Source organism: Pituophis catenifer, unplaced genomic scaffold (assembly GCF_029215685.1).
Source record: "Pituophis catenifer annectens isolate HBS135680 unplaced genomic scaffold, rPitCat1.0.hap2 SCAF_9, whole genome shotgun sequence".
In the NCBI taxonomy this organism is placed as follows: Eukaryota; Metazoa; Chordata; class Lepidosauria; order Squamata; family Colubridae; genus Pituophis; species Pituophis catenifer.
The window spans coordinates 12243336-12252762 of NW_027256889.1; the positions used below are offsets into that span (position 1 = coordinate 12243336).

The 9427-nt window shown below is 46.2% G+C and overlaps 1 protein-coding gene across 1 annotated transcript in view; it reads right to left on the bottom strand.

The window, feature by feature from the left end:
* The window catches only part of HIVEP3 (HIVEP zinc finger 3), a 53905-nt gene extending 44961 nt beyond the window's left edge, over nt 1–8944 (bottom strand). Inside the window, exon 1 of the mRNA XM_070949566.1 lies at nt 3839–8944. Coding sequence (XP_070805667.1) covers nt 3839–8944 — 5106 coding nt within the window. The remainder of the gene's footprint in view (nt 1–3838) is intronic.
* Nucleotides 8945–9427: the final 483 nt, after the last annotated feature.

The following is a 9427-nucleotide window of genomic DNA, read 5'->3' on the forward strand; positions in this document are numbered from 1 at the left end:
AAGGTGACTTTAAGTGTCTTAGTGTCTTTCAGTGAAACTGAAGTGCAATGAGTAGAGAATGAGTTGTGCCATAACTGCACTGTTGAGCTGCACTCCAGGGTTCCAACCTTTGGTTACATTGTGGGCTGCTGTCAGTTGTGTTTCATCAATTTCTAAAGCAGGGGTTGGGAACCATGACGCTTTTATGACTTGCGGACTTCAATTCCCAGAATTCCTGAGCTCAGGAATTCTGGGAATTGAAGTCCACAAGTCCTAAAAGGGCCATGGTTCCCCACTCCTGTTCTAAAGGGACACAGGATGTCCATCTCTGCTAAAGGTTTTGGATGATCCATTCTGGAGCATAGAAATACCAATCATAAAATAAAATAAATAATAAAAAGGAAAAATCTAGTATTACTAGATGAGACAGGACAATTATTTACATTTTGCCAAGAAGCAATGGTTGGAAACTAATCAAGGAGAGAAGCAACCTAGAACTAAGGAGAAATTTCCTGGCAGTTAGAACAATTAATCAGTGGAACAACTTGCCTCCAGAACTTGTAAATGTTCCAACACTGGAAATTTTTAAGAAGATGTTGGATCACCATTTGTCTGAAGTGGTGTAGGGTTTCCTGCCTAAGCAGGGGGTTGGAATAGAACAGGGCTCTCCAACCTTGGCAACTTTAAGACTTGTGGACTTCAACTCCCAGAATTCCTCAGCCAACAAAGCTGGCTGAGGAATTCTGGAAGTTGAAGTCCACAAGTCTTAAAGTTGCCAAGGTTGGAGACCCCTGGACAAGAAGACCTCCAAGGTCCCTTCCAACTCTGTTTTCTATTCTATTCTGCTCTGCTCTGCTCTGCTCTGCTCTGCTCTGCTCTGCTCTGCTCTGCTCTGCTCTATTCTATTCTATTCTATTCTATTCTATTCTATTCTATTCTATTCTATTCTATTCTATTCTATTCTATTCTATTCTATTCTATTCTATTTCTCAACCACATATAAAAGTAATTTGAAATCTCATGAACAACATTCCTGGAATTAATTACCCCTCATCTATGGATTTGGAACTAAATCCTCAGCAGCAGCGTATTCCAACTCCTAAGAATGGACAGAACCCAGTTATATGTTTTTTTAAATTGGATATGATTTCTCTATGGGAATAAAGGAGCAAGCTTGTCTCTTTTTTCAGAGCTTTCTTCCACGGGCCCTTAAAATCTACTTCAGAGGAACCCTCAGTCGCCAGAATGGATTTTGGAATTCTGCTAGGAATGAGAAGTGTTTTAGGTGAGGAAGGCACATGGGAGTGCAAAGTCCCATTGTGCTACCAAAAAGTCTGGTGGTGATGCTCCATTCCATCCATTATCATATAATCAGCCAATGAGAAGGCAAAAAAAAGAAGAACAAACATGCAAACTGTGCCAAGGAATCTCAGTTCGATAATTGTTTTAACAGGATGGAGGAGGAAGGAGGTTATATGTGACTGGAACTACTTTCCAAAAACACGAATCTGGTTTTCATCTAATTTTTTTTTTAAAGTCTGCTTTCAAGTTAAGCAGTCTGACTTGACAATCATCCCAGCATTATGCCAAAAGGCACCGTCTTTGACCCTGCAGGTGTTTCTGAGTATGCAGCCTCCTTTTCATCTCAGGGCTGACTGCTTCGTGTTGTCTTCAGCCCAAAACACTAAAGCTTTTCTCCACGGTAAACATGAGACGCTATGATTTTCATACAACTCTGTTAAGATGTTACGCTTACTCCTCTGCTAAACAACATGCAGTCTTCAAGCCAGACTCCACCATCCTACCTCAAAGCATTTTTAAGACCCTAAAAATCCCACCAAGCTCCTGTGATGAGATGTGCAATGAAAATATAATAATATTAAAACGATCTGCTCTTTCCTAAGGATGACTAAGAGTTGTATAGGTAAAGGTAAAAGTAAAGGTTCCCCTTGCACATATGTGCTGGTCGTTCCCAACTCTAGGGGGCGGTGCTCATCTCCGTTGCGAAGCCGAAGAGCCAGCACTGTCCGAAGACATCTCCATGGTCATGTGGCCGGCATGACTAAATGCCAAAGGTGTATGGAAAGCTGTTACCTTCCCACCAAAGGTGGTCCCTATTGTTCTACTTGCATTTTTTTTACATGCTTTTGAACTGCTAGGTTGGCAGAAGCTGGGACAAGTAACGGGAGCTCACCCCGTTACGCGGCACTAGGGATTCGAACCGCTGAACTGCCGACCTTTCCATCGACAAGCTCAGCCATCTTAGCCATTGAGCCACCGCGTCCCTTAAGAGTTGTATACAGTACAAAAAATAATGTAAAGCACCATACTTTTTACTTCTACTTCTTTTGACAGAAACCACTGCAACATTTTAATTTAGCAGCCTTCCAAGACTCATCACCAAAGATTGCCACATTCCAGACAAATGTAGTGAATCCCACTACCTGAAGAACAAAACTATAATAATTTCCAAGTTTGATCAGACATGACTAATTTCAGGGCCAAACTCCCCCAATAACGGGGTTGTGTGGGGGTTTTTTTTTGTTTGTTTTTTTTGTTCATCGTTCTTTGCATGATTTCACTTTTTAGTGGAGCCCTCAACCACTTCAAGGTAGTTTCAATCAATGATCTGTCTGGCTTTGAATCGATTTAACTGCTAAAACATGTAATTGATTTTACATACTACACAAGAACAGTAAAGCTTTATGAAAAGTGTCCATGCTCATTTTGTATAAATTGCCATGTATTTGGCGCGCCAGTTTTAGGGAGCCTTCTATGACTTCTATTACCAACTATTCACAAGACCACTGTGTGATAGCTTGCCTCCCAATAAACGGAACAGGACAATTCCCTGTGGCCAACTCACCATTGCCAACTTGCTGTAGGACAATTGAACAATTCAATTTAATTATTTAAAGTAAATAAAAATTATTTTAATGTTTGTCACTTGCATTTCATTTTGTCCCTCCTTTTGCACCGTTTCATGATTCCATCCCACCATTTATCTTATATTAGTGTTAACTCTTGTCCTGCAGCAAGTTGGCCATGGTGAATTGTCATAGACGTCCCAATAAATGCATTGAACTGACTTCAGGAGCAGCTGCATATATTTTTCTCTGAGCTGGGAGTGACATTAACTTGTCCAATTTCGTTGTGCGGAATAGTAAAACTCACTAGCTGAAACCTAGCAACTTACACAGGGGATGCTTCCACACACTGGTCACTCACAGTGTTGGGAATAGACAGCGTACAAATGTCTCAGCACTGTGATGCTTATTAGGAAGCAAGGCGTTTAATGCAATTTCCATGGCAAGGATCGATTCTACAACTTGATCTGCACAGCAAAGCCAACGAGGAGCTGCATCAGCAGCCCATCCCTTGGGCTGACCGCACATGATAAGGCTATAAAATGGATCAGGCTGGCCTTCCCCCCCAAAGCAGAACCATTCAAAACTGTTGACTTTACCCCTGTGATGTTTCCTAATCATTGGCAAGTCTGAAAGTTGCAGCTCCAACATATTCAAAGGCACCAGACTGGGAAATGACAGTAGAAAGCAACCCTGTTGGAGAATCCAATACAGACAAGCGTGTCGTCTTTAACTATTTTGACACCAAGTTTATTTTAAGCCACGGAGTTGGGGTTTGAGAGCAATTTTCTCCAGCCTGGGGTCTTTCCAAATACATTGGGCTGAGAGCCTCCAAAACCTCTAGCCAGCCTTGCTTTTGGGAGCCAGTTCTAGCAGCCATGACCCAACTCAGCTGGATAACATGCTGAGCCAGTTCTTTGAAGCCTGGCAGCCATGCTGTCCAATCCTTAAGCAAACAGATGAGGGCCAAAGGAAAAAGTGATTTTCCTTACCTCTGACATTTTGGGGTTCCTGGAACTTGAGGGTACAAGCCTCCCTGTCTCTGGACGTGGAGCAGTAGCCATGGTGTAGGTTTCTTTGCTCACCTTTTGCTTGGAGCGTAGGAGTGACAGGGCAGCTTTAGTAGATATACCGGGGAGGTTGGGATTATACAGACTAATGCACCAGCTGGCATACACCGAGGAACTGTGGTCAACTTGCTGGCTGTGATTTGGTTTTGTGTAATTTAAATAGCACCAACTGACATTAGTAGTTGTGTGGAGACTGGGGAACAGAAGTACCTTCTTAACGTCTGCACTGTCCTGAGACTTCTTGGAGCTTTGAGCAACCTCTGAGGAACATGCTGAGCTCGGAGGACTTGCCACCAAGGCTTCGGCTGGTTCTTTCAAATCCTCCTCCTTCACTTTCTCGGGAGCATGCTTGCTGCTCCCAGGCTTCTTTCCAGCTGGCTGCTTACATTCCTTTCGGACTTCAAAGCTGGAGGCCTCAGACTGTGGCAAGACCAGGTTTAAGGCAGCCTGGCCTTTTGGGGATTCCGACTGTTCAGACAGTATATCAGGGAGTGTTTCTGCCTTGGCTGCAGTTTGATCACGTTTCTTCCCTTCCTCTATTGTACTGGATGCCATCGCTATTTCCAGCTTCTCTTCTGTCTCGGAGAACTCTTCTTCTTCTTCTTCTTCTTCCTTCACCCGTTTCTGCTGCTGTGTTTCCATGGTGAGCTCCAAACTCCCAGCTGGAGAAAGCATCCTCTTGCTTCCTCCAACGTTTGATGGGATCCCTTCGAGATCCAAGACGCTTTCAGACATGGGGCCCAGGGGAAAGTAGCCTTTCCTCTCCGACAGAGAAAATGGCAGCTGCAGGTACGGACTGTGGATCAAGGTCTTCTGCTCCTCTGTGATCATTTGTGCCAAATCAAGACCGACGCTGTGAACATTAGCAGTGCACACCAGAGTACCCTTGGTCTGATAGTCCTCAAATTTTGGCAGCAGGATTGAAGAGGCGCTACAGTGGGACTGAGTGACTAAGATTTGGGAAAGAGTGGTATACATTGCGCTTCCGTAGGACGGCATGTTCGCCTGAATGCGAACGGGGACAACCAGAGATACCACAGGCTCCGAACAGGCAGGGACCACCAACTGAGAAATGGAGATAGAAGCAGAGGGGCTACTTGGCCGCGTTAAAATATGCAACCGGCTCTCAGTGCCATAATCTATAGACGGGGAGAAGGTACGGCTTCCGATTTCAGGAGAGAGGCTGGATTTGAGATGGGGCAAGTGGGCACCAATGTCGCTTGGCAGCTGGAGAGCCAGCTGTGACTGAAGAGGCAGAAACAATGCAGACGGGAGTGGTGAGGATCCTGGGTAATGCAATGGTAAGATTGATGGGCTCTGCCTGATGACGATATCGGCTGGGTGCGACAGCAGTGGAGGAGCAATGTGTAACTGGCCTGGATGAAGCAAAGCTTCTTGGAGAGGAAGTGCCGCGCTCTGAAATAAGGAATGAGGGACGTGAGGGATGGCATATTGAGTGGAGAAGATGTCTGCCATGGTCTGAGTGGAGAAAAGCTCAACTGAATGCTCCAGAGGTGGCAAAAGATGCTGGAATGGTAAAAGAGAGATTTGTGGGCCCATATACTGTTTTTCATGGAGGGTTAAATGGGGGACAGGCGGATGGACCACTTGCAGAGCTTCAGTGTAGGGATATGTACATGAGGACTCGGGACAGTCTTTTGGCTGATCTTTGTCAGCTGGGTACCCTCTGTGAGAAGAGTAAAAAGAGGAGGAAGAGGAGGAGGGAGGCAGCTGTTGAGGGGGCAAGCTTGCAGCAGGAGACTGAGTTGAAGGTTGCACGGATTCCTCTGTCTCAGCTGCTCCTTTGGAGGCAGAATCTGGCTCATGCTCTGGATGCCTGGCGAGAGATGCCTGCCGGACCAAAAAACATTTTCTCCTCTCTGGTGGAGCAGTTGTTGTTGTGGTTGGAGTTTGGGACGTAGAAGGAGATGAAGACAAGCTGCCATAGTCAAAGGATTTGCTGCGAGTCTCTGACATTGGAGAGGAATGTGAGACATTGGGCGTCTGTTCAGAAGCAGACCTCCTCATTTCTCGGGAATGATGGTGATGGTGGTGGAGATGGGAACTCGGTACTGTCAACATGTGGGGGCCAGGGCCAAGGACAAGGCCAAGAGGTTTACCATGGGATTCAGAGGACTGAGAAACAGTTTCCTCTCGCTCAAAGGAAGCTGAGTGACTAGAAGAGTGGGAGATACTGCTTTCCTGACTTGGGCTTCTGATGGACTCAAAGCTGGATTCTCCAGAAGACTGGGCCATTTCTGCTAGCCGTAGCCTCTTCTTTTTGGGTGGCAATTTCTCCGCAGGAAGTTGGGAGAGAGACTGGCTTCTCTGCGGCCATTGAAATGTCTCCATCTTTTCTGGCTCTTTTGGTGGAGGTTCTGGTTCCATTTCTGGCCGATCGGGTTCTTCAGTGACCAGAATCTCAGGGACTTGAATATTAGGTTGACGCACAAGCTTTGGCTGAAGGGAGTGAGTTGGTCGGCCAAGTTGGATTTCTGATTGGGAGGCATAAGGCAAGAGTAGCTTTTCTTCTCCTTCTAAGCTACTCTGCTGTTCTAAGGAATCGGACTTCTCAAAGGAACTCGTATGTTGGATGACCGAGATCTCCTTTGAGGTTGTTCTCCTCTCTTTACCTTCTGGAGTAAATGGGGGGTTTGCAGTCCTAGGATGAAAACTTGTACTAACATCGGAAAGAGGCACAGATTGAGTGGGATCCACTGCTGGCTTCACAGACTTGGAAGTGAGGTTCAAGGCCATGTCACTGGATTTCAACCCAGTAAACTGAGTGGCTGGTCCACTTCTAGAAAAGGATGGTTCAGTCAACTCAAAAGCTGGTGGATCTTCATCATCACCAAGACTCTTTTCTTTCCTCCTCTTCCTCAGTGGAGTCAGTTCTAAACTAGTTCCCAGCTTGTAATGCATCACTTGTGGCCCTGGATCAGATTCCATCAACCCTTTCTCCATTTCGGACAAAGTATATGAACTGGAAGAATGAGGTTTGGAGATCTGAAGTTCTGAACAATAGTACTTCTTGTGGGCTTCATAATTATCTCTTTTCTTGTACCGAGCACCACAGATGTTGCACTCGTACATAAATCCTTTTGTTTTGGTACCCTTCCTTGACTTTTTGGTCAACTCACTCTCCTTGGTCTCTTGTTCTTCTGGAGGTCTGGAAAAGCTTTCTTTGCCTGCTACGCCAACCTCTTCTGAGCTGTACTCCATTCCCAATGGTAGCTCAATAGCTGGCTGCCGTTTTAGCATCCGGGGGTGGGAAGACATCGGACTGCGGCTTAAGACCTCCGATTCAGCAATGTGATCATCGAAAGAATAGCTACCTCTAAAGGAGTGAGAAGAACTCATAGTGCATACAGCTGAAGGCATAGAGTGGCTTCTTAGAAGAGGCACTGTCTCCGTGGCACTGTGGGATTGTTGGAACGATAACAAGGATGGTTCAGGCTTCATTTTTTCAACGTGGGATGTCAATGACTTTGATGGATCTGGTTGGCTACTGGAACCAGGTTTGATGTCCAGCTGAAATGATTCTCTGTAAGAGCCAGGCTTTGGAGATTCGATACTGCTCCGTCTAGACAAAGAACTCCTTCTCGGTTTAACACTATCAATTTCACTAGTATCAACAACCGCTTCGTTGATAGTGATCAGCTTGGTGATATGTTCAATAACCTGTGTCCGAGGCACAGACAAAGGAACGGCACTCAACTTCTCTTCAGACGATACTGGGGGAAATTCTTGGGCGGTAGTTGTGGCCAACATAGCAGTCCGCTGGCCTATCCTCCCACATTTGCCAAAAATGATTTCTGCGTATGATTTCGCGTTAGTATTTGGTGGACTGATCTGTTGCTCTGCGCTCTCTGATCTTGAGAAGTAGCCTGATTCGGTGCTTCCTTTACTGCCAGGACTAAGGAAAGCCTGTTCCTCAATAACTTTCTTCCTCTCACTTAGACGGAGGGCAAGCTTTTGTTTGATCGTGTGTGTTTCTTCTGATTTATGACTTTGGGCAAGGTCTGGTGATGGCTCTACAAAAGCACTGCTGTCGTCAAGGGATTGAGACAAGCTAGAATGGGGGAAAGAAGAGCTTTCTTGGCTTGAACCTTGACTTCCTGCCCCATACAACATGGTTTGCTTTCGCCTGGTTGATAGTTCCAACAAATGGCCTGGGGTGCTTCTGGTCTCCTCTTCAGAATCTGTGCTTTCTCCTTCTGTAGGCTCTTCAAATTCCTCCCCACCCATCTTCTCCACCTCCAAGCTGGAAGGGTACAATTCTGTAGCAGCCCCTGAAGATAACCCTGCTTTGATGCGATGGGCGTGAGATTTTCGGTGCTTGTACAAGTTGCTTTTGGTTTTGAAGGAAAAGCCACAGGGAACACATGGGTAGGGTCTCTCACCCGTGTGGGATCGGATGTGTTTCTGGAGAACACTTGGTTTGGCACAAGGCCGGCTACAGTACTGGCAAATGTATTTGCCTGGCTTCTGTGGCTTCTTTTCCTTCTTGTGTCCTTCTTCAGATGGTTTCAGAGAAACCTGCAAACTACGAGGGATGTAGACCTTTTGAACGGGGGGCTTGTCTTCTTCAGTAGAAACCGAAGAGCAGGATGGCAAGATCTGACCATGACTGGAAGGGAGGGCAGAAGAAGGAAATGAGCTAGAAGGAACTGATCTTGCTGGATCAACAAGCTGCCAAGTAGGGCCTTCAAGAATGTGCTCTTGCTTTCGGGGAGTCCTGTATGCTGATGACAATGAGTGCTGTTGAAGTTGGGCCACGTGGGATGGATGCTCGAAAGAGGAATGCTTGGGTTGAGCTTGTCCCGCCTTCTCTTGAGCCGCCTCCTCCCTTGAAAAACGTTGCTGGGGTGCAACATCATGATGGGGAGATCCTGGCAGCAGAGCAGAGCTGCTTGGATAGGGAGTCATGGAGGAGACACTGCTTTGAAAAGCTTCTCCTTTCACGAGCCTCTTCCTTGGAGCCTCGTCCCCCTTTTTTGTGCTCCTCTTGCTTTGTTCAGGATCCATGGCCTTTGAAAGGGGGAGCAAGGGGGGAGGGGTTGGAAATGCTATTTCAGGAAACTGTCACCAGGCTTCATTTACAGCAAAGGGAGGTCTTCCTTATAGCTTTCTGCTTGGCTTGCATCGGAGATGAAAGTAGAGCTGCCCAAGGGCCGCTGTAGATTCAAGATTTCAAAGTGTCACAAGTTGCTATTTGATTCAAGGAGGGGAAGGGGGGGAATCCTGAAGTAATAGGGGGAAAAGGAGGATGGGGATGGGGATGTGGGTCAGCAGAGTTCACACTGGTAAAGCATGACAAACTACTTCAAAGCAGGAAAAACTGTCCAAAAGTTGCAGTCCAAATATTTTCCTTGCGAATTGTGCTGAAGCTTTAAACCGAGCCATTGCAGTGCCGTTTGACCGTGGCAAGTCTTCAAAGACAAGAAGCAGACCAGGAAGTGCCTCCTGTTCTTTTCTCATGCAAACCTTTGTAACCTCGAGGCTCCTGGG